Source organism: Heliangelus exortis, chromosome 2 (assembly GCF_036169615.1).
Source record: "Heliangelus exortis chromosome 2, bHelExo1.hap1, whole genome shotgun sequence".
Taxonomy (NCBI): Eukaryota; Metazoa; Chordata; class Aves; order Apodiformes; family Trochilidae; genus Heliangelus; species Heliangelus exortis.
The window spans coordinates 27350058-27375680 of record NC_092423.1 but is presented as its reverse complement, the minus strand read 5'-3'; the positions used below and the strand labels follow the sequence as shown (position 1 = coordinate 27375680).

General features: G+C 38.0%; 1 protein-coding gene across 6 annotated transcripts in view; it reads right to left on the bottom strand.

Annotated features, from left to right (window-relative positions):
* The window catches only part of PHF14 (PHD finger protein 14), a 151800-nt gene extending 130154 nt beyond the window's left edge, over nt 1-21646 (bottom strand). For all 6 annotated transcript variants that reach the window (XM_071735327.1, XM_071735326.1, XM_071735328.1 and 3 more), the window contains exons 1-4: nt 21510-21646; nt 20833-20943; nt 9972-10621; nt 5174-5318 (exon numbers count right to left, since the gene is read on the bottom strand). In XM_071735327.1, the coding sequence (XP_071591428.1) occupies nt 5174-5318; nt 9972-10621; nt 20833-20943; nt 21510 (907 nt within the window). In that variant the 5' untranslated portion in view covers nt 21511-21646. The remainder of the gene's footprint in view (nt 1-5173; nt 5319-9971; nt 10622-20832; nt 20944-21509) is intronic.
* Nucleotides 21647-25623: the final 3977 nt, after the last annotated feature.

Below are 25623 nucleotides of genomic sequence, written 5' to 3'. Positions count from 1 at the left end.
AAAACCAAAAAGATTAGAAATCATGACTGAAACTCCTACAACACCAGGTACTCAAAAGGAAAAGGCACCGGTATGAAGTACCAAGGTGTACAAGTAATGGAGCAGTATTCACAGCTGTAAGATTGCCTTGTGCTGGAAAAGTCAAAACTTAATTGAAGCAAGGGAGAATGGAGATGTAGACACTGCCTGCCTTATAATGCAAGGCAGCATTACCTTCCACTCTGAAAGAAGGTAACACTCTTGTCAACAACTACACTGGCATGAAGTCACTTAAGGATGACAACTGGAAGGTTCACCTTCATGTGAAGTGGCCACACCATGGTATGGGACCTGACCAAGAAGCAAGAGCCCCCTCAGGGAGGATGGAAGTCTTGGTGTACAGAAGAAATAGGCCTGACTCAGTGTCAGTTTTTCACAGATAGTAACTTCATATTAAATACAGAGATGGCCACCATAGAAAAACCTTTTCCAGTCACCTAAAAGGTTCTGTGGAAGACAGAAACTTTCACTTCAGCAGAGTACAAAGGCACAAGCCAAGGGCGTAAGAGCTCTCCCTGTGAAGTAAAATAGTTTCTGTAACAGTCAATAGGGAGGGGAGAAAACAAGGCCTTCAGGGAAAGAACAATCAAATCATCAATATCATTACTACATGGGTCCCTGGATGGGATACCAGCAGAGAGTGAAAAGAGTGGACTTCCTTCCAAATAGATACCTACAGTGCTATAGAACAGTACACAAAACATATCAATTTATAATACAACTTGAAATTGCATTCAAAAACGAGGAAGAAAACACTGGGGTATTCCAGCAGCTTTGTTTGGGCACGTCAAGATAACAGGCATCTTGGGTCTGAGATTCTAAGGAAAAGACAATTGCCAAGTATCAAAATCAGTTTGCAGGACAGGGGTGCATTATTCTTCCCAACAGCAGGCAAGCACCGGTAAAGCATCACTGCACTGATTTCTATCCAATTCATAAATAGAAGCCTCTTTATTCAATAGTGTGCTAGAAAATGCATTTTCTGAAAAACTCAAAAGCTCAAATATTCAAGTAACAAATTTCAGGGCACAGCATGCCACCTACCTGCTAAAGAAAACCTTCAAAAATAAGACCAAATTGGATTCCAATGTCTTTACACAACTGACTCGCTCACTGCTGGGAGACATTTTTCAAACTACAAAGCACTTATGTATAAGAATACAAAGCACTTCTACAATACAGCCTATATACATGATATGGGCATACAGTTAAAAGGTACAGATTAAAGCCAATGATATTAGGAGTAGACCTTGCTTCTACTACATTAAAAAAACTAATCTCAAGTTTGCAAGCAATGTTTATAAGATTAGACAGGAATTATTTCTTCAACTATTCCTCAATTCATTTTTGGAAATCACCTGAGTTGAATGATTAAGCCAACAGGAACAAAAAGCAATTGTTACATTGCATTTTGGTTTTGACTGCAATTTTTTTACAGTTGTCTGTGTCTTTATTTATTACTCACACATTCAGAAGGAATGTATTCAATGACCACTGGGCAGGAGTGCAGATATCTCCAAGTCACATAACATACATTTGATACATAAAGATTACTGAGTCTTGAAGCTTCAAAGGTTTCAATTTTTTTTAATAGAATTTCAATTTGCTGCCAAGTAATTATTTAAGCAAAAAGATCAGATTTAAAATAGTACCTGCTCTAACTTGTCATTCTAAAACAACAAAGAACAGGGAAGACACCAAAATTAACGTTCATTCCTACTTAAGATTATATTAATGAATTTACAAATTGTTATACATATCTATCAGTGAAACACACAAATAAAACATTTAGGAAACTTCCAAGCTGTATTTACCATAGATCTTAAGTTCCTCTTGTTGTTGAGGAAACGTACATTTTTATCACAGTCAACAGAACATCACAGAACAATTCTGCTTGGAAAAGATCATAAGGTTCAACCACTAACTTAGCTCTACCAAGTCCAGTGCTAAACCATGTTCCTAAGTACCAATTCTACACATCTTCCAAACACCTACAAGGATGGTGATTTGACCAGCCCCCTGGGCAGCACGTTTCAGTGCCTGAAAACCCTTTCAGTGAAGGGTTTTTCTCTAATATCCAATTTAAACCTCCCCTAGTGCAACCTGAGAGCATTTCCTCTTGTTCTATCATTTATTACTTGGGAGAAGAGACCAACTCCCACCTTGCTACAACCTCCTTTTAGGTAGCTGTAGAGCTGTAGGCCCTCCCCCTCAGCCTCCTTTCCTCCAGACTAAACAACTCCAGTTCCCTCAGATGCTTCTCATAAGACATGTCCTCCAGATCCTCCAGCAGCTCTGTTGCCCTTTTCTGGTCTTGCTCCAGCACCTTGAGGTCTTTCTCATAGTGGGGGGCCCAAGACTGAACACAGTACTCAAGGTGTGGCCTCATTAGTGCTGAGTACAGGGGGACAATCGCTTCCCTTGTCCTGCTGGCCACATTATTCCCGATAAACAAGAGGATGCTGCTGACCTTCTGGGCCATCTGGGCACACTGCTGGCTCTCGATCAACACCCCAGGTCCTTTTCCACTGGCAGCTTTCCAGACAGTCTTCACCATTGCATGGGGTTGTGACCCAAGTGTAGGTAGGACACAGCATCTTGCCTTCTTGAGGCTTATACAATTAGCCTGGACTCATCAATCCAGTCCATCTGAGTTGTGCTGTAGAGCCTTCCTACCCTCAAGACAGATCAATACTCCTGCCCAACTTGGTATTATCAGCAAACTTCCTAACAGTTGACTCAATCCCCTCACCCAGATCATTGATATCAAACAGAACTGGCCCTGACACTGAGTCCAGGGGAGCAGCCCTTGTCATTGGCTGCCAGCTGGATTTAACTCTGTTCACCACAACTCTTTGGGCCCAGCCAGCCTACCCTTGTCTAAGACTTCACCTATTCAAACAGAACTTCTCAACTGCCTTACATACCCTTTTAAGTATTTTTTATTTAAGAAAAATTGCAAAGAGCTAAACAGTCAACGACACGTGTGAAAAATTAACCAACATCCATAATCAATTAGCTAGTACAGACTGTAGAACCTTCCAGAACAAACTAGCAATTTAAATCTTCTGAACAGATCTATTTTACTTTGTTGCAGTAACAACAGCAGAAGCATAGACACATTGTACTCTCTGGTTCAATAGATTATAGGAAATCTTTGCCTGTTAACACTTTAAAAGAAGCATAGCAGCAATTACTTTTACATTTTGTACTACTAAAATTCAAGTCACTTTTGAACTATGGAACTATTTTCCTGTGGAGGAAAGGCAGCTATAACCTTACCATTGTAGGGACAAAGGTTTAGTAAACTAAACAAAATGAGGAATTCATCTTTTAGGGATTTTTAAGAGACTGCTCTGAATAAAAAAACAGATTTGCTACCATTTTTTTCTAAAACAGGCAGATCGTTTGCTCTGTCACTATCATTCTGCAATTTAACATGACTAACCATATAATCATTAAGTAAATCTTATAAAAGAGGAGTTCAGGGAGTTCCACAGCTTTAGAGTTTAGATGTATTGACTGTGTGCATTGTTTGGGGAATTCTCAAATAAGCTTTATAAGTAAGAGCAAAAGACACTTCTATTTAAATTTTTCTTTTCCTGTGAGTTAGTATTAAGACTGTGCTAGAGGAAAAAAAAAAATATATCAGCATTCTATAAAAACAATTTTTAATACACAGAGGAAAGAATTCTACAAGCATACCAGAACACCTAAATTGAGGAATCTAACATTCGTTATAGTCAATGAAGACCTGAATAATGCCCTCACAGGCACCTAGAGTGCAATTCAGCTCATCATAAATTAGGTCAGCTAAACTGCCCTGTAGGCTCTAGTGACAGCACTGATTAGAGCTCTTCAAAGGACTTACAGCACACATGGACACTTAACATTAAGCACATGAACTTGAAGACAGAAATCCCATTCCTCAGTTCCCTGATTGATGTTAAGCAAAGAACTGAACTACAGCTCAATACATGAAAAATATTGATTTGAAGCCATTTTCAATCTAGTGTGACAAAACAAAAGGGGAGTAGGGTATTAATAAAAGCACTTCCTACCCAAAAAGGCATGCCAAACAGCTCCAAATTTTTTTAAAAACTAAGTAACTTGAATTAAATGCATGCCTTTTATACTTTTAAAGAGCTAAAGCCAACCTTCTTTTAATTTCAAGGACTGAAATAGCCCATCTTATTGTCCTGGAAAACCTTAAAAAAAAAAAAAAAAAAAAAAAAAAGAAGAAGAAGAAGCATTACAGAAGTATGGGATATTAGAAACACTCAAAAAGAAAGAAATAAACCAAATCAAACAAACAAACAAAAACATGATTGATGACAAAAAAAAACCACCAAACTTGTCTTGTTTTTCAAAAAATAGGTATGACTGTGTTAGCATCTACTCTATCTTCCATCCTCAAGAGAAAGCACCAACAAGAAAAAAATACAGCCTCACTCGTCCATCTAAAGCTGCTAAAATTCCATATGCTCATCTCAGAATTAATCCAGAGTATTCCTTTTGAAACCAGACCTCCTACATTTCTAATCCACACATAGACTACCTTTCAAGGAACAGCAAAACAACTATTTGAATATGTTTTAACTTTAGGATTTCCCCATTTCAAATTATCAGTGAAACTATGAGAAAGTTCAAGGTTAGCTGTTTTCATTTGTAGCTAAATGCTATGGACAATTGTTTTTTCTCTTCCTCCCCATTCCTCCACCTTTTTCTTAGTGAAAAATACATGTAAAACCCTTTCCTTTCAGAAGACTTCTTATCCTCGTGATCTTACATGCCAGTAATACAATCAAATTCATCCACTGAAATAGGTAAGATAAAAACACATTTAGTATAATATCATAAAATCCTGAAAATACAATGTATAGTTCCAGTATTTGCAGACTCTGATTCATTACATAGGTATTGTAGACCATGTCCTGTAATGTAGCTGCATGTATTTGCTTTGCTAAAGTAGAAAATGGATGTTTCACCAATAAAAAGGATCTGTGTATTAGTACAAAAAATTACCTGCCAGAGTTCAAAGGCTTTGGGTTTTTTTCAAGAAAGCAAGTCAAAATGTTATTAGAAGCAAAGCATATGCTTTCCCTCAAGCAATGAGAATGAAGTGTTGTATTACCTTCATGCACTGTTATTCCACAGTTGTCACACTGGATTATTTCATCAGCATCTTCACTGTTATCTCCAAGACAAACGCAACAAATCAAAATGTGGTCCATTTTCTGGGAACTCCAATTTTGAGACTTCTCAAGGATCAGTGAATCCTAATATTGAAAAATGAAGACACATGGATTACACCAGGAACTTCAATTTTACTTAAAACGAACAAAAGATGTTATTTGCTCAATTCCTGAACAATAAACAAAAAAGTTGGAAAATCATTTTCACAAGGTTGCCGAAACATTAAAACACTTAATCCAGAAATATAAGAACTGGGAGAAAGGATGGATACAATCTGATCTACAAATACCTCCAGATATGAAAATATTCTTAAACCAAATCAGGGTCTCATTTCCTTAGACTCAAGTTTATGTCTTTAAACCAATTATGTTACACAAAAAGGAACAAACACATATACCTAAGAAATCATTTAAAATGAAGCAAAGAAACAAAAAAATCCCACCAAGGCCAGAGGTGATCTTGAAATGTCCCAATATTCAGAAAAGTTGCTTCACTGTTAAAATTTGCAACTTGCAAAAACAAAGGCACATTGATCTGAAAAAGCTGAAAATAAACAGCTAACACAGCTTGCCAAATTTTCACTTACATAAAATGTAACAAATTCTCAATTTGGTTCTATTTTGTTGTAAAGCAAATTTATGCATCTCTGCAAAATCAAACGATTTATTAAGCCTATAAAAACTTATTTTCTTATGATTACTTACAGGCGTAAGGATTTGCAGTGCAAGTACATTGCTCTGTTTTTACAAACTTCATTGTGATCTACACCACTTAAAAAGAATATGGCTTTTAAGAGGGAATTTCCCTAAGAACACACAGAGAAGTGTTTCACAAATCAAATAAAGCTGTATGTACTTTTTTTCATAAGCATTAAGGCTTTTTATTTTCACCTTGAGATATGGCCAGTTTCTTCTGCAAAGTTTCTCAGCTTCCATACATTATATTTTTTTACTAAAAGCAAATACTAAGCTTCTTCATTGGTGAGATGAAGACATATAGGGAAATGTAAAATAAGGCACACTAGTAAAAAATAATGATGTACTATAAAGAAACAGGTCTAGTTTCAGAGCTATAGAGAGTCTGAAAATTTAAGCATACATGGCATTCCTTCAAAGTATGAGGTCTGAGAATATTCCAAAACTGCTATGGTGTCCTGCCAAAAAACAAAACAAAATTAAGGTGGAAGATACTCTCTCAAATATATTTGTCTCATTCTAACCCCTCACTTATGACAAAACACAGCACCAATACCATAGCTGTGCAGTCCAAGCAAATAAAAAGTATCATGAATAATTGTGAATGCTACCTAAAGTAGATGTATTCTTCCTGAAGGATCTTAAAATTCTTACACTAATGTATGCAAGTACTTCATGAATTATTTCATGACAGCTTCTCAGTCTGATACACCATGTCTCCACACAAAATTTTTAGTGAATTATTAATGAAGTCACTTTGCATTCCAGGTTTATCTGGGCAGATATTTGGAGGGTAAGGAGGGAGAGCCTTTGCTTGATTTTAAAGCAAAATAGGCAAAATAACCATACCACCTAAAGCTGGGCTCAAATAATAAAGGGGTTTGTTAAAATGTTTTTGTACCTAGGAAAGGTCAAACGCATACTTCTAGCAGTCAGGAAAGGCTTCTGCATCTCCCATCCATCTTCTCTACACAACAAAAGGAAACATAACCTGTAAAGCCCAACCACTAATCTATAAGTAAAAATGAAAGTTCATACAACCATTCACAAAGTTATGCTTGCTTACAGGTTGGCAACTATCTGTGAAAAATACAAGAAATATAATACACTACAGAGTTGTGAATTCCAGAGCATTTCTTCAACATCCTCCTTTTAGGACAAAGTTGCAAAGCATTTTAATGAAAGAAACTTGCACATTTTTTTCAAAAAAACCTGAGACCCATCATAATCTAAAATACCCACATTTACCATTCACATTACAGATAGGAAATTGGCAGTAGGTACTCTCTTAACTTTGGCAGATTGTGCAAGGGCACAGGCTTCTCAGATGCATCTTGCAACTCAAAAAAAGGTCTGCTTTCAGTGGAGAGTACCTTCAACTTAAACTGTTATTTGATTTTACTAACAGAAGTGTAAAAGAAATTTGCAATCTCTGCTCCTACACAAGCCCAAACTCTGCTGAATTAAAAAAGGAAAAGAAATAATAACAACCCAGAACCCCAAAACACCCAAACTATACTTCTTAGAACATTTGCAACATTTTGCAAGGAAAAAAAAACCCAAAAAACAAGCAGTGATGAAGTGATGACACACAATCAGATTTGGATCTGCTTTTAAGAACCCCATCCATTATAATTTACCTTACGTAAAGAGCGCCAACAGGTCAAACACAGCAGCATAATAACTTAATTTTCTATATTAGACAAAGCAAAGGAGAGATCTGGAATTGTATGCAGCTCTACCATGCTTGGTCTCTGTAAGCACATGAAAGACCCCATCCCAGAAGCTGACCACACTTGTCTATAGCATGAGAACTTTTACAGAGATAGTAACTGCTGCCAGCTCCTGAACAAGTCCTGTTCCTTACCCAAGTGAGAAGATAGCAGCTGAGGTTAATGTTTCAAGCTATATGCCTATATGCTTCTAACTTTCCAGGAATGAGAAAAATTAAAAAATAAAATAACCAGCTCACTGAGAACAGAAGAATCCCATAAAGTGGTAGCAATTATAAAGTCAGAAAAGCACCATTTATCTTTTAATGATGCTTGACCCTGGAAAAGAGAGCTAGGTTTGTCTTCTGTGCTTACTACACTAGAAAAGCACATAGCATTTTATTACAGTACAGGTTAAAATACTACATATGGAGACTTCAAAAATATTTTTGTAAAATGTAGAAAAATAAAATAGAAATCACACAGAAACAAAACCCTACAAGCCACCTCTAAGAAGTAAAGGGAAGGAAGAATGGATATTAAGGACAACACCACAAGTTCAGAACTAATTACCTGAACAGCCTTTCATATACTAATTATGCATTCAGACATCTGGTTTTCTAAGAACTTAGCTTCTGCAGTGTTATGAGATATTGCTAAATGTATGTGCTAGACAGGATTTTTTAACCCCCCCCCCCTTCTTGTTTAAACTATTTTAAAATACTCTAGTACTGAGGAGTATACTGTTACAATACATTTAAGTATGAATCTAAAAATTACAGACTATAATCCAGTCTACGTGTACTCACTGTTGCAAGACTTCTTGTTAAAGAACTATTCATAAACAGTACTTTGCTTTATGTGCAGTAAAGATAAGTTATCAGTTAAAAAAGTGTAATCTGAACTTCAAATACCCAAATTATGATTTTTATCTTTTGACCAATGTCCTAAATTCAAGGCAAGAACAGAATTCGAGGTCCATGAACATTAAGAGGTTCTGCAAAAGATGTATCAGGGACAGTTCAGGAGTTCTGGAAGAGGCCTGATTTTTCAAGTCAGTGGAAATTATGGACATATTCAAGAGTACATCCCTAAAACTACAGAATCACATCTTCAGTTTGATATTGGAAACAAGTCTGAAAGAAAACTGCCTCCCCCTATTTGAAATTCTGATAATTGGTATCAATAATATTCAGTTCCTAAATCAAGAGAATACAGGCAACAACACTAGGACTACAGAGCTATAGACAAAGAAAGAAGACGTCTAAGATACCTACACTAAAAGTTAAAAACATCTCAGAATTATGCTTTTTTTCCCCAATCACAATTACTACAAGTAAAAGAGCACAGATCATTTGCATTTATATATATATATATATATAATATATAACAAAGCATCTGAAATTATGGCAATGATTCTTCCAAATACTTATTTCTCTTCCTGTTATTATACCCATCAAAATAAAGATTAAATGGAACAGCAGAACTTTAAATAGTGTCACTATACCACTATAATTTTTCGAATGTTATGTTGACATTGCAACTATTTACTGAAAATTAAATGTAGATTTTACACCAATTCTTTTTACTTTGTTCAAAATTTTGCTACTGCAGGACACAAAGGCCACCATCCTGACAACCCAGTATCCTAATTTTTCCACAGACACAATCTTCAAGGCAACTGTAATTTCATATAAAAAAAAAAAAAAGTAGCATTATTAAATATACTGCAATCAGCAGAGTAATAATAGTGCCCAAATGCTTTTTAGTACTGTAAGGAATTACTTCATTTGTGAGCATTATAAGCAACCTCAGAATACATTGCTATTATTACCCCTTCTTATTTTAAATCTACTGTGTGTGTTTCTTAACTTTGAATTCTGTCAGTGGATCAGTGTTCAGACTTCTATATTTGTCACAAAGAAGGGCTAGAATAGGTTATTCTTTATCATTTAGCTACTCCATGAATATATCACAGATGCTTTTTACATTTTAGAACATTACAGCTATACAATATTTTTGCTATAACAGTACTAAAAGTCCTATTAATACACGTTGATTTGCATACTGGACCTCCTAATTGTTTCAGAACTAATCCAACCCCCCTAAAGTCAAGAGAAGTCTTTCTATTGACTTTAGTGGCATTGGCAAAATGGTCCAAATGATGCTATTTAATATGCAGTGCCTATTTAGCACTGTTTTGCTGCTTCATCTATTCCTGTAAATGTAATTCCAACCAATCAGTTTAACTTTTCAGATTAACAGAACAGCTACTGGGGAGTAGTTTCCATTTGTCAACAGATAGATTATAGAAAGTTGGTTGCACTACCTCATTACTCTTGCTTTGTGAAAGAGCCAGGCTATCATTTGTCAATTCCTCATCATCTGCATTATTCCTGTTAAGAACTTTACTCTTCTTCTTCTTGGATCCTCCATCACTAGCCGTGCTGCTATTATCTTCTTCATTACCTTCCTCATCGTTGTCATCCTCATCACTTCCACTCCCATCATCTTCATCATCCTCGTTATCTCCATCGCTTCCCTCTTTTCGCAGTGCATTTTTTCCTTTTCTTTTCTCAGCAGTAGGCCTCCAGTCATTGTCATCTTCACTATCATAGTCATCCATGTCATTCAGCTCTTCCATCGATACAAAATCCAGCAAAGGTCGATTCCTGCGCAAATTCCATTTTTTTGGTTCATTTGTTTGCTCGTCAGCCACAGCCTCAGGTTCAGCTGCTTTCTCCTTCTCTTTCTTCTTTTTTGGCTTTTCTTCTTCATCTTCTTGCTCTTTCTTTTCAGTTTTAATTACCTCTTTGTCTGCTGTTGGCACCTCTTCTTCAGTGGAGCTTTTTGGCTGCTGTTCTTCTACTTTCACTTCGGCTGGTTCTTCCTCCAAGATATTTTCTTCTGATTCAGTACAGGAACCTTCACCACTGTCCTTTGATGCATCTTCACTCCCATGACCACTTCCTTCAGAATCTGTTGAGCATATGAAAATTTAAAAAAAGTTCCAAAACAAATGTACCCCCAAAAAATAAAATCTGTTGAAGTAAGTTGTTAAACAAAAGAATGATGCATGTTCCTCCCTCATAAGGTATTCCACCTACTTTTTTCAGCTGGTGTCCAAATACTGCTATTTCAAATGGCATGTTGACAATCTGTTAAACATGAGTGCAAACAAAAAAAAAAAAAGATGGCAGAATTTATTAAATTTATGTTCAATGTTCCTTTGAACTGCAGCTCATACTAACAGTACAGAGTAGCACACACTACTTTCCACGTCAAGTCACACCTTAAGAAAGGTCCTTTCACTTTTTTTAATTTCTGGAGGAGTTTAACAGATGTCCAATAGAAGAGGCATGAAATTACAAAACTATGAGTTTATATAACAAGTACTAACAATAGTATAGATAATCCCATTTTTTTAATTTTTAGTATTGGGTTCTTTTTTTTCTGGGTTTGGGGGCTCTCTTGATTTCCAATGTTATTTCACATAAACTATGCCTCATTCAGTGTTGCAGCTGCACAATTCTCAGCTTAGAGGACTAATATGTTACTGTTCTGCACATGGTCATTATTTCCATTAATTAACACAAGCCAATCTGTGCAGGAGTTGTATGAAAAAAATCCCAGATAAGGCATCTGTACTATAACGTACACATAGAAATATTGAAAAAGATTACAATTGAACTTGTTAAATTTCTGAAGTATCATTCACCTAGATTATCTCAAATTTACCTACTACTTTTTATTTATTGTATATTAATTTTAATGAAGAAACCTCAGAAATTATTTTTTAAATTAAAAAAAATATATAGTAACTTGATACAATGCAGGAATCAATTAGGCAATAGCTATAATTTTTAGTTTGTTCAGAGCCATCACCAAGGTCCTGATGCACTGTCAGATACAAAGAAGAAACATGTTGATTCTTGGCCATAAAAAATCCTTAATGCCTTTAGTTACCACACAAGAAACCCACCACTCAATATCACCTTACATAGAGAATTTCTGTGCACACCCCTCTCCATAAAGCCAAAAGAAAAAAAAATAAACAGTGGGACCAGTGTGCGACACACTTCCCAAGGCATCTATTTCCCCTCCACATAACACTGTGTATGACTAGCCAGTAACACACCTGTTACTTTCATTTAATAGTAATAGCATGTGAAAGTATTTGATGAGATTATATAATTATCAACACCAAAAAAATCCATTATCACTACAACTACTGATCAGGTTATTAAAATTGCCAGTCCCCTTACAAGCTAATAGACATTAAGTTTTATGCAAACATTCTAACCTTTAGAGAGCAAAGAAAAAAAGAAAAGAAATAAAGAGAATGCAGTGACACAAGTTATTATACAGTCTTTTGAGAAAAGAGTAGTTCAGTCATTTCCATATGCCCAACAGACTAAATGGTAGTGATGGGAGGTACAATACAATTTATAGAAGCTTTGAAATAGTAGAACACTTTTCATGTATTCTTAAGAAATAAAAAAGCCAGAACTAACTAATATGCAACCAAAAAAATATTTTAAAATTACAACAGCTTTGTTTGGATACATACTCATGGACCTGTTAAGAGTGGATCCAGATAAGGGCCACAGCACTGGTCAGAGGGCTGAAACACTTCTATAAAGAAAGCCTGAGAGAGCTGGAGTTGTTCAGCCTGAAGCCTGAAGGCTTCAGGGAGAACTTAAGAGTAGCCTGTCAATATATAGAGGGGGCTTAGAGAGAGAAAAGGGGTCTGGTTTTAAACAGCAAGAGGATAAGGTTTAGATTGGACAGAAGGAAGAAACATTTTACAGTAAGTGTGGGGTTGCCCAGAGAAGCTGTTCATGCCCCACTACTGGAAATGTTCCAGGTGAGGTTGGATGGGGCTTTGAACAACCTGGTCTAGCAGAAGGCATCCTGGCACACAGCTGGGGGTTGTTCTACATTATTTTTAAAACTCTCTTCCAACCCAAACTATTCTATGGTATTTGCCAGCTCTCACAAACACTTTACAAGTAACTCCTAAAGCTAGACTTTCATTCTAGGTATTTACATTATAGATTAAATGATGTACATACATTTAAAAGTGAGATGTATTTTTGTATCTCATTTCACAGATTCCAAGTTGCCAATATGCACTACTTGTCTCAACCTAAATAAATCAGCCTAGGGTTTTGCAATGTTAAAGAAGCAATTTAACTGGATTTTTAAGTTACTGTATATTAGTTTGTTTTACTTCCTCACCATAACTCCATGATGGAGTTGTGATTATCTGTTTGGATAAATTAGTTGGGCTGTTCCATTTCTAAGCATGCTTAAACTTACTGTGAATTTAAGCTTTCACTTCATTTGGCATCTTAGTCTGGGTATAGTTTGCTTTTAACAGCACTCTAGATGGCAAACAGTGATTATTCTACATCAATACCACACTGAGAATACTCTCTAGCTGCCTTATGCCACGGGAATGATATAAAGCAGAGAACAAATAAACTTCAATTTCATTAACTTGTCTCCTTCAAATTCTCTTTGCCTTCTGCCTACTCATTATCCTCTGTACTCCCCTTTCTGCATGCAAGCACACACCAGAGATACCTGTAGGACAGGAGATCCCTCTTCTATCTGAATGCATCCACTGTGATAGGCACTTTGCTAGAAAGAGCTACTCTGTGATAACAGCTATTTTTATAGGTGTCCTTCTGTCAGATGCACTTTCAGCTAGGAAGAGGCTGTAGTATACAATTTTCTCCTTGAAAGAAATTCTTAAAGAACTGCTCTTTCAAATTGGCAACCATATCATGTCATTCCCTATGGGAGAGAAGTCCAGTTACTCTCACTGAAAGATGGGTCCAGATACCCTGTCAAATAATGAAGAATAAAGAGTTCCACTGAGACCAAATATGAGAGATAACAGTTGTGAGAAAGGCATCATTTATTTTTGTACACCTTGTATCTTTAGCTCTACTGAGCACAAGAGCAGGCAGCTCACAAATCTAAAGAGGGTAGTTCAGGGAGGAACTTTCTGGGACAGAATTTAATGCTCCAGATTTAACATTAAAAAAAAAAATGTAATGAAGATAGAGAAAATGTCAGAATGTCAGCTATAATACCTACTAAGCACACGAATTCAGGGGAAAACTATTGAAATCGTCACAGCATTTTACAAAAATAAAGTCTTCCCAGAGTTTTGCAGTACTATTATACAAGGAACTTCAAGCATGGTATTCCATGATTTTTTTAATATTATATATGTGTTTTTTAAACAGTATTTTCTTATACATGTGTAAGAAAATACATGTATACAGAGGGTCAGTGGTACACTATGCAATTACACTGCCAGTCACAGATGACAGGCCAAATCTTCAACGCAGCATTTAGTTTAACAGGCAGCTCAGTAAAAAGCAGTTTTGCTGCATGTTTCTAAGTGGGGTCTGAAGGATAAACTAACTAAAGGCAATCATGGACTCAACTTTGGGATTGCCTGTCCCACTAGCAAAGCCCAACCAACTCCAGATGGCAGAAGAGAAGCGTGGCTGCCCCCTCCCTGGAAGTGTTCAAGGCCAGGTTAGATGGGGCCTTAAGAAACCTGGTCCAGTGGGAGGGGCCCCTGCCCATGCAGGGGGGTTGGAACAAGATGATCTTTGATGTCCCTTCCAACCCAAACCATTCTATGTAGCTTCATTTTTTTAAGTTTTCTTGATTTTTTTTGTACCAAGTCCTGCCTGGTGGAGTCTTATCCATGCACCTCAAAGTTGCACACAAAGAATACAGTTCATGATCCTGGAACACTGAAACGGAGTAAGAAACATGAAAAACTGAGCATGCAATACAGGAAACAACTACCATGTCTGAAGTGAATACTACTAAATAGTATTATTTAGTTATAAACCATAAGCATCATGTAAGAAGTAACCCAGCCCACAGCCCTTACCAGTATTGTCTTCACAAGGGCAAGAACAAAAACCAGGCTGCAGGTGAGGTTAATTAATCCTTTTGGCAACTGAAGCCACTTACGTGATCACCATTACCCTCTCTACTGGTCCCTTAAATCTCTTTCTCCCAACCACAAGGCAGGTAACAAATCTTGGACATGATGAGGTCAAATTATCAGGGTATCTCTGCTAAAACACCATGTCACACACCATGTACAATCCCTCATCCAGGATGCCTGCAACCTCACAGAGGGGCAAAGCAGAAAGTACTGCAAAAGTGTTTGTTGACAACAGCTTATGCCCATAAACTTTCATGCAACAGCTCCAGAGTCACAAAATTCCTTTGCACACCTGCTATAATCAAACATGTAAAAGGTAAAAGCAGTTGTACTTCCTTTGAATCTGATTTTAAAATTGCAAATTATGTTAAAGACAAAAAAATACCTTAAGGAAAAGCTAAGACTAACTGGATAGTTCCAATGTTAATAACTGGATGTAAAAATAAGGCAGGAGAACCTAGATCGTATTTGAAAATACACACTTTCATTAAATTGCCAGAGGCAGAGCTGTGTAACTGGTAAATTCCTGATCACATCTGTCTATTAGTTTTAAGTGACAGAGGTCCATTATGCTAAGATTGATATAATTACATGAAAAACAAGTACTGGAAAGGCTTAATACTTCACTTTCAACATAACTTCAAAAAAGAGAACCTAGCACCAGTTAGATACATGCCACTGGCTTGCTATGTTATTTTGCCAAGTATGATTAAACACCAGCAAGCTACTGGCAATTCGAAATTGGCAATGGTATCAGCTAAAAAATCCTGAACTGTCTAAGGTAATATAATTAATACATACAAAACAAAACGAACATAGATTAAGATATTACTGATTGAAGAAGTGAAATTCACTTCTCAAATTGCATTTTGAAAAAAGGCATCTGAACTCTTTATTAACTGCCTGTGTAGACTGAACAAATTAAATGGGATCCTGGTCCACAATTACACTTTTTTCAGAAAACAAGTATTTAGTTTAACAGAAAAAAGGAATGAAGAAGACGTTTAGCAGGCAAATTCTTCAATTCCTCACTAGCAGTGATTGTACCACAGCCATTTCAGTATATGTCTATACAAGTCAAAAAAACATTAAAAACTAAAGGCTGCCAACCCTGACTTGAGACATTGGGAATTTTCTTATTTACAGTGCTGTAATACAAATTAAACTGGTTACTCTACTTTTTGAAATTGCTTGACATTTCCCAGTTTCTGTTTTTAATGATACCAAACTTTACTTGTTTGGGATGAGGTACTGCATGCCCCACAACTTTCTCAGAAAAGCTAGTCTTAAAAAGTTCATAAAATAGAATTCCAATACAAATTACTGAACAGTGAGACAGAATATATGTTTTTCCAGAAACATCTGAGAGTTTCACAGCTTGTACAAAGTAGCAACTGGGAGACAGCAGAACATAGGTCTGGGACATGCTAATTCTAAGACTCTGAGGAACTGTAATAGGTAAATGCTCAAGAAACACTTGAAACATCCCATTCTCACTAAGCATGTCAAGACTCTCAGAGGTGACCAGGCTGCAAATAGACCATCCCACCAAGCTAGTTACTGAAGTGCAGAAGAACCTTCTCAGTGTGGCAGAAAATACAGAAGATACAGATTTACACATGAGAAAGGAGATGCAATAGAACGTAAAGGAGAAGTAGCAAGGCAGATCATGAAAATCCTGTTCAAGACAGACTGAACAAACAGAACACCACTGAACCAAGGAGCAAGGGACATACAGACTAGAAAGGCAAGTCACAAAAAGAGTCAGAGGAGGAGGGAAAATAAAGAAAAATAAAGTCACTCCATCACTAAACCAACCCTACCCAGGCAGTGGAATGAAAGCCTAGATTTTCTGTTACATTCTGTTACTTCTTTGCTGTCAGTAAACACACAGAAAAACAGAAATCTCAATGTTTCCAAAGAGAACACAAATGCTCAGCAGGTACTCCAAAAATGTTTTTTCAAATGGTAGATATCTGTAAAGATAAAAGATCTCATTTGGCATGAAGATAACCCAAGAGAACATAATTGCAGCGTTTTCCATTTTCTCAATGGGAAAACACCCTTGGGAATTCCACTCTGTGGGGTTCTGAGGAATACATTAAAGTTGCAAAAGGCAAACCTGAAAACATTGTAACAGTTAAGACTGTGCGATTACATGAAATTACTAATGATTAAACTACTCAATATTTTCTTACCTTCACTGTCAACTAAAACACCTTACAACTTTCCTGCTGCATATCATTAAGTTTATTCTCAAATCCAAATGTATTAGTTTCTTCAACATTTTACTAGTTTTTATTACTACACTATTTGGGTGCTTCGTAAACATTACTTTATCTTACAGTATTCTGTACAGGAAAGCAAAAGTAGAATGTACAGCATGCTAAGAGGAAACAAATTATAGAAAGATATAAGATAGTTGCAACTTTTTATTTCTACATCAAGTCACCGAATTTTTAAGAACACCTAATATATGCATTTATACAAATCATTACATGTTTCAAACAGAGCCCCTACTGACCTCAATTGCAATAACAGTACATAACATTTACTCAAGTCAGATTCCACATTCATCTCCAAAAGAAAAAAAACATCTACAAATGTCTCCAATAATTAGAGTCCAGGAGATTTGTGGCAGAAGTAGTGACAGAATCCAGTTCTTCAAAGTGACATTTAACTACACTCAGCTATACTGAGATAGAGAGGCAGTCCTTAAATACACACAACTCTTGTTCAAGGACCATACTACACTCCTCTGCATCATTTCAGTTCCAGTATATGAGCTGCCAAAACAGACCAACTTCAACAATGAAAGAGACAAGAAGTGGTAAATACTTGCTTTGGAATCCTACTGGGAATTACATTAAAACTATACACTGATTTCTGACATCAGTTTATCTCAGGCTGCTCTCATTAAAAAATAAATAATAAATTAGAGGAAAAGCACCAAAAAAATTGCTCTGATTAACTTAAAAGTGAAGCTTCAAATAACTCAGTAGAGTACCATCATTTCAAGTAACACATTTGTACATTTCGACCCCTAAGGGATCATATTTTTCATTGATACCACATCAAGATTACATGTAACATTCCTACTTGAGGAACAAATTCTTTGATATATTTATAAAAAACAGACAAGTACAGAGCTTTAAAATATAGCATTACCACTTCCTACTATATAGAAACAAAAAGACATTAAAAATTACCTAATATTATCACAATGAAAAAGGCCTGAAAACTATTTACACTAATTTACAAGAATATGACAGTTCTAAAATAAGTTTCTCTAAGGAGGTATCAGAATGATGAGGTCTTTAAAGCAGAAAAGCCAGTAACATCCTGTTGGTGGGATCTAAATCAAAATTAAATAAACCACACTAAAAAGCTGTGTCTCTTATGGATTCCTTTTTTTGTGGAAATGGAAGTTAGGTGATGAGAAATATTTTCTCTGATGAAAATCAATTACCATGCCATCAGGATTCTGAATTTAAAAATTATGAAATGCTGAGTCCCTCCTAAAAGCACTAAGTACCAAGCTTTCAATTCTTTACTGCATCTCCTGTTCCCAGAAATCTGACAGAATAATGAAGCTGTGCAAAAGTTTAAATGCTTCAGGCTCAGTCCTCTTACACTGGCACAGTATTATTATCTGCTAGCATGTATCACTTAATATCCTAGAACTCCTACATTAGGATGCAACATCATCAGCAAATAGTAAACAAATTCAGAACTCTTTTGATTCAGTATTGAAATAGTTCTTAAACTTTTAACTTTCAAATTTTTAAACTTTTTTTAATACCTATGTGTGCATTTGTGAATCAAATAAACACCCATTCCAGAGCTGTGGAATTATCATACTTCTCAGATTTTTCTTGTAGGCCACAGGTGGCAGGACCTGCCGAGTAATGAGCTCAGTCGGTGCTCAGCCTCACCTGTGCCCAGTTAGGGCTGCCCCAAGTGCGCATGCTCAAAGATCAAGGGCCAATAAAAGGTGGGGCCTGAGACCGGCAAATGGCTCATTCTGAAGCAGGTCAGCAGCCGTGCTGGTCGAGGCCAGTTCTCTACTGATCCTGTCCTCACTCAGCGCCTATCATCGCTGCGAAGTAGCATGCGCACTTGGGCCAGCCCTAACTGGGCACAGGTGAGGCTGAGCACCGACTGAGCTCATTACTCGGCAGGTCCTGCCACCTGCTGCCTACATTTTCTGATCCATTTATGATCACTTTGAATGCACAAAGATTGCTTCTTCCTTCTCACACATTTCCTTTTGTCAGCCAACTAGGCAATGATACTCTGCACTGAAACAAATACTAGCTACTGATTTGCAACAAGCTGCACATGGAGACAACTCTACAGCAGACACTGAAAAGAGAAAAAGAGCATCAGCCCTGACTGCAATGAAAAAATACACATTATACTTTGAAGGCAGGAAAACTTGTTTTTTGCTAGCAACAATCCAGAATTTGTCTGAACTATGTTCAGCCAAATTCAAGGCTGTTATACTGGCTGCATTTTAAATCAGCACAGATGTTCTGTTTCAAATATCCTGCAGCTATTCATTTAACTTGCATTACCCATGAAGCAATGTTTCTTTTTGCCTTCAACATAAAAGGTTCTACTTTAATAACTTGCTATTCCCCAACTTCTCCAAACCCTCACAAGTTTCTGCTGTTACACTGAAAACCTTTGAACAAAGTGTACAATGTCAAATGCTGCTGCTGTTCCAGTGTTTTCACTAAATTTTAAATTCTATTAAGCAGAAAATTATTTTCCACTACAAGTGATAGATATAGGTCCTGAAGTGTTAAAACAAAGCTGCATGAAATACATAAAGAGTAAGCAGAAAAATATTAAAATTTGGGGTTCTCATATGCTACTTTCAATTCATTGTTATTTTTTTTTACGGGAACTCTCACCCAACTTCACCAAAGTGAAACTCAGATTGAAATATTCTAAAGTCAATACATGGACACACACACATCCCCCTGGTGTACATATATCCTAAAAGTCAAAGAGGGTATCAATTAGAAACAAATCCTTTACATTTAGACATAGTTAAGTCAGGAAGCTTTATTGATGATTTTTTAATTAATTAATGATGGTCTTTTAATCAAATAACATTTCTTTGAATTACATGTCCATCTCCCATACTCCATTTCCTATTCTCCTTTTCCCTTAAATCCTGCCTACACTACTGTTCCAGAATAAGATTTTCTTTGGAAACAAAAAAATAATTTCCTTTTATGGCAAGCTGGCAGTGTTTTTACTCAAAAGAAAGGATCAAAAATCCCAAAAACAAGAGTAAAAATGTAAACAAAATAAACCCCCAAAAACCTTAGCATGAAATTGCTAAAACTAACATCACTTTTACTCCCTTAAGGCACTGCAGCCTGCTTCTACCAGAAGGGAAATATGTCTAAGCATGGGGGGGGGGGGGGGGGGGGGGGGGGGAACCAACCAACCAACCAAGGAGCATTAGGGTGTATCCTAAAACTGGCACTGGCAAAATGATTATTACATATTTTTAAGTTCATTAATAAGGAGAAGCATTCCAGCTATTAAAAAATAAGCCTTTACATGGATGGGGAATATTTTTGCAAGATATATTCACATGAAAACATAGCTCAGCATCCCCATTGCTAAAATAACAAAGTGAAGTTATTTGACAAAGTACTCTAATGCTTCCCTTACATATCTTTGCTTCTTTCCCTGAGCATATGCCAAATAAACATCCAGTGTGCTGTTTGTTCAGAAACATGGTCCTGCCCCTTCTTTCCCTTCCCTCCAAATTACTTCATTACTAATAAATAGAATTTATTAAATCTATGTTGGCAACTTGTTTGCTTTCAGTTTCTGCAGATGTTTACCAGATTTAGTAACCTGCACACCCAGAAAAGACAGTAGAACAAAACCACTCCACATTTTTCTAGTATGAAATGCATACACCTTTCTGCACAGCTTTCTAAAAGTGCATGTTAAATCTTATCGATTTTAAAACACAACAAAAATCTGAACAGATCTTTCTGCTTGAAGTTTTTACTTACAAAGTGGAACTAGCCTTGAGAAATAGACAAATTCTTATCTCCACAACAAAATATTATGCAGACCAATACCATGCTGTCTCCCATATGATAATAAATGACCAACCGTAAACCAAAAAATGAGTTAATTCTGAACCGAGGAGATGAGGAAGCATATTTACCTGAAGCATCTCCAACTTTAAAATCACTGTCATCAGAGCTATCATAATCTAAAGCTTCCAGCAGCGAAGCTGCCAAAGGCTTCACTTGTCTCCTCTTCGAACTGCGGTCCACTGCAGGAAAAAAAAACACAGTGCTGTTACCAGGTGACGCGATGAGAATTCAGCATCCTTAACGGTATTTGAACTAAAAGGAAAGGCAGAATGGCCGTGAGGCAGGGGCAGACTCCGCCACGCCGCCCGAAGAGCAGCCGGCAGATGCAGACGGTACCGGGGTCCCGGGAACATCCATTGCCACAGGTGCGGGCGGGGGGCGGCAGGCACACCGGGAAGGGAGGGTTCACCCACAGCAAACCAGCCAGGAGCTGCTGCCCGGAGGAGCGGGATGCTCCTCCCCTCCGGCACCGGGGAACAGCACGGCACCGGTAGGACCCCGGGGGCGGCTGGGCGGACACTGGGGTCTCCTGAGGCCCCCGGAACCCCCAGCACCTCCAGCCGTGGCGCCTCGCCGTGATCCATCAACGCCAGCGACGCGAAGCACGGGGGAAGGGCAGCCGGGGCCACGGGGCACCTGAGGGACGGCGATGCTCCCGCCTGCCCGAGGGAGGGGGCGGGCGCTCTGCGGGCACCCCGGCATCTGCCCGGAGCGGGGGCGGGGGAGGCCGACGAGCATCACTTACTAAAGCCTGAGCAGGAGAGCGGCGGGCGGGCAGGCAGGCAAGCGGGGGCCCTCGGGTGCAGCGCCACGAAGCCGCCGAGCCCCGGGCCCCTTCCCCAGACAATGGGCACGGCGGCGACCCGGATGCAGACCCGTGCCCGCCCGCCCGCGGCGGCCGGTCCCGATGTTGCGCCTGCGCACCTCCCCGCCGCCCGGCCCCGCCGCGCAGGCCCCGTTCTGACGCGCTTGCGCGGAGCACGGTGAAGCCGCGGAGGGGGCTGTGCCCGGCCCCTGCCCGGCCCCTGCCCGGCACTCCCCGCCTCTCCCGCGGGTGCGTAGGGGGGGGGTCGGGAAACGAGCGTTGTGGAACTCTCTGGGTTCCCTCGTGGGGAGAGGTAGGGGTAGTGCCAGGAGTCAGGAGCGCTTAATAGAAAGTCTTAGTGCAGCCCCATTCACGCTCGGGCGGTGCCTGTTCAGGATCTCATTTATTAGGAGAAGCTGCTCAAAAATCGGTCTGGCACCTCCTCTGTTACCCGTGTAAAGTGTTGTAAAACTGCTTTTATTTAACCTCTGCTCTAAAAGCTGGGTTCCTTCTGGGCTTTATGGCATTGTCAAGCTGTCAAGCTCATTTCTTGCAACTCCTGAAAAACTGAACATTTGGAGGAAAAAAAAAAAACAGATTTTTGTTTGAGTCCGGGATCTAAGGTGTAATGGTGAGAGATGGATGGCAAAAGAGAGTGATACAGCATCATTGCCTTTTGCACAAGAGTTCCAACGTCTTTGCAATTGCTCAGTTGACACATCCACATCCCCCAAGCTCATAATCTGTTTTTCAGGCTTTTTCCCCAAATTTGTTTTTGTAACTAGAAGAATGAGGGTGTCTTAAAGAACTGATGGTCTAACATACTGGAATGACTTCAAGAACCTGATGATCAAGAATGTCAAACATGAAAGCTTGCAACAGACCTGTAGAAGTATTACTAGGAGATGTGTGTTTAAATGGTGAACAAATGCAAGTATGGTCAAAGTAGATCTATAATGAAGCATGAAGAAAACAAAGTTTGGCAAGTATACGGTCTGTACTACATTTAACACAGCTCTGCATGCATCACCCGTGCAAATCTTTCTAGAGCCAAAACTCCTTTTGGTATTGCAAAGACCAGTAGTCTGTGGTGGTTGTATTAGTAATGTTGGTTTGTTGTGTTTTTTTTTTTAAATAGAGCATAGAGATGGGCAGTTACTCTATGATGTAAATGGGCATCTGAAGTACTTTCAATAATAATTGTCTGGTTTAGATTTGGAGTATTTTGGAAGGGCAGAAAATTCCAAAGAAAAATGTGAATTCTATATTCATTCCGTGCTTGAATTTCCTAGTATTTATTTTATACCACTTTATCATATGAACAGTTGATGTGTTCACCAAGGCACCTCCTGTTTCCTCCACCAATTCTTCAGCTACATAGGTAGCCTTACTGCTAAATGAACTCCTTTCCTGAATCTCATTCTGCCAGCCCTACTCAATTCTGCTATCAGTGCTTGCATTCTACTTTTTCCTTTAAAATCAGATCTGCTTCCCTGTTCCAGTAGGAGCTGCATATGTCTTAGCTTTTCATTCCTTAAGGGTTCTTCTTTTCCTTTAATTGGCACCCCCATCCTACTTGTTCTTCACACACTATTGCAGTCTTAATAGGACAAGTAGCAGGGCTCAGGTCCCTTCATTTATACTCTGCAAGTTCTACAGTATCTCCTGCCTGACAAGGGACAAGCTCCTGGTCTTGTCCCATACATGGTAATTGGCAGGACAACTCAAATCACATGTAAGGAAAAGTAAAGAGAACTGACCCCAAATTTGGCTCCATAAGCAGAGCAGACTAAAGGACAGAGCTCTGAAGAATGAGGGGTCACAGTACATAACATAGACATGGGGAGGTGTTCACCAAGTAGAGCAGTGGAGGAATTTAGGATTCCTTTAAACGTGGAAGTCAAAGCAGATACACAGACTGCCTGCCTTTCAGTTTAGCTCCCTGAGGCAGCCTGAAATGCCAGGATTATTCCACTTTCTACCTACACATTTCTGGCAAGAATAGGTGATCAAGCAGAAGTTAATCAATGTCTGTCCACCCCTGCTCCTCATCAGTACCTCACACTGCCAAACCTCTCCTGCTTCCTTCCCTCTTTGTGCTATGTCCCATACGAGCCCTCTCTGATGTCTTACTCGTCATGTCCCAAATCTTTAATTTTAGTCTTCGCTTATTTCCCTCCAAAGGAAAATCCCCACTTACATTTCTTTCTGAAAATAGCATGTACAGATTCTTTGTTATCTTCTGTAGTCAGTTTGCATACTTTGCCCTCATTACTCAAAAAAAAAAAAAAAAAAAAACTATATCAATAAAATGAAAAGAACTGTGAGGTGCCCAAAATTTATTCACTGCTTCCCTAAGCTCCCGGGCACTACAAATATAGTGTTTACCAATACATCCCCCAGACTTGGTAAGTGGAAGTACAACATACAACATAGAAATTGCCTATAACTACCTGTTCATCCTTTGATCACCATTCTTTGGAAGTTGCTAGCTATTACAACACCTACTTAAGATAAGTCCCCTTTAGTAGATGCTAACCTCCTTTAGCAGAGGTTTCAAATGAAAATTTCTATTTCAAATAAAAGGAAACGAAGGGAGAATTCATGCTCCAAGTGAAAGAAGCCTTCAGAGAGAAAGTCTGATCTCTTTATTTCTGCAAGACTTTGTCAATCTCTGCAGATAATCAAGGATGTTGAAATGTTCAGTTGCCTTTTTGGTTGAAAAAACGCAGTATTAATGGCACACTGCTGGGAGGTGGGCACTGTACTGACATTGCTCTATCTATTTAATAGATTGTGTTTTCAGTTTAGCACCTGTTAATACTACTCTAATACACAGGGAAAAAAGATAATTTCAAAAGGTCATTTGTAGAGAAAAATTATGAAGAGCTGAAATAATATATCTAGTATGAAAATGTCATAACAGGTCCATGACTATCATAATACCTTAAAAAATGCCTAGAAATATTTCAGTATATCAGGTCATGTCAAGCACATCAGGTCTTTCAATTATCTCAGCATTCCAGTGGCTCTCTTCAGGTCGAACCTTCAGTTCACAGCCTGTTGCAAGAGCAGGTGCCTGAATCTCCATTTCAGTGCTGCTCTTCAACTGCTGGAGAAAGAGAGAAAATAATACATTCTGACTGTACTTTTGCCCTAAGTAGAAAAGAATCTTTGTTGTGGTTCTGTAAAGAACATTTTAGAGGGAGTTACACAATAGCAAGTCAGCAGAGAATACAGTCACACTCATATAAATTAACTTAAAAATATCATTCATAGCTTAATGAAAATGTTGAGTTTTCAAAGAATAAAATACTAAAGAAAAAAATACAAAATACAGTATTTCCTCACCTAGATAATAAACTCAAGAATAAGTCTGTTTTTAACTCATCCATCAGTTTTGAATGGAGAAATAATAGTATGAAATCCTGGACCTTTATTTTTTCCTGTCACTGAGCAAAGAGTTAAAGCCATGACCTAGTCCTCTGAATCCAAATAGCAAATTCTTTTTTTTTTTTGTCCATCAAAACTTCATTTCTTTAGTAGGGAGACTGACCTCTTCAAATACCTTTCCAAAGAGAATTGTTCCAGCTTTCACTCTTTAACTGTGCCATTACAGCAAGCACCTCTCTCAGTGATCTCTGCTCTTTTGTCTAGTATTATATGGTAAAATACAAAGAGGGCACGACTGAATCAGATGTCCTTGCTGTTGTTAAATTACAAAAAGGAGGAAATGCAGTATCAATAGTCTCCGAACAATTAGTTTAAAATAAGAAACTGTAGACTGCTACAAAGTCTGCTGCAGTTGAATGCTTCCAGGGAATGTTCCCATCAGATAGCAAGAAACTTCCTGCACTTCTTAGGCTCATTCCCAGTCCATTAACTGTTTGGTTTGGTTTTTGGAGGTTTTGGGGGGTTTTGTTTTGTGTTTTTTTATTACTTGGTACCCATGTTGTCAAGGAGTCCAGGAGAAGTAAAAAAAACAAAAACAAAACACCAATAAATATCTTCAATAGAAGAGCCTTCTGATTTTAAAATACATGGATTAGAATTG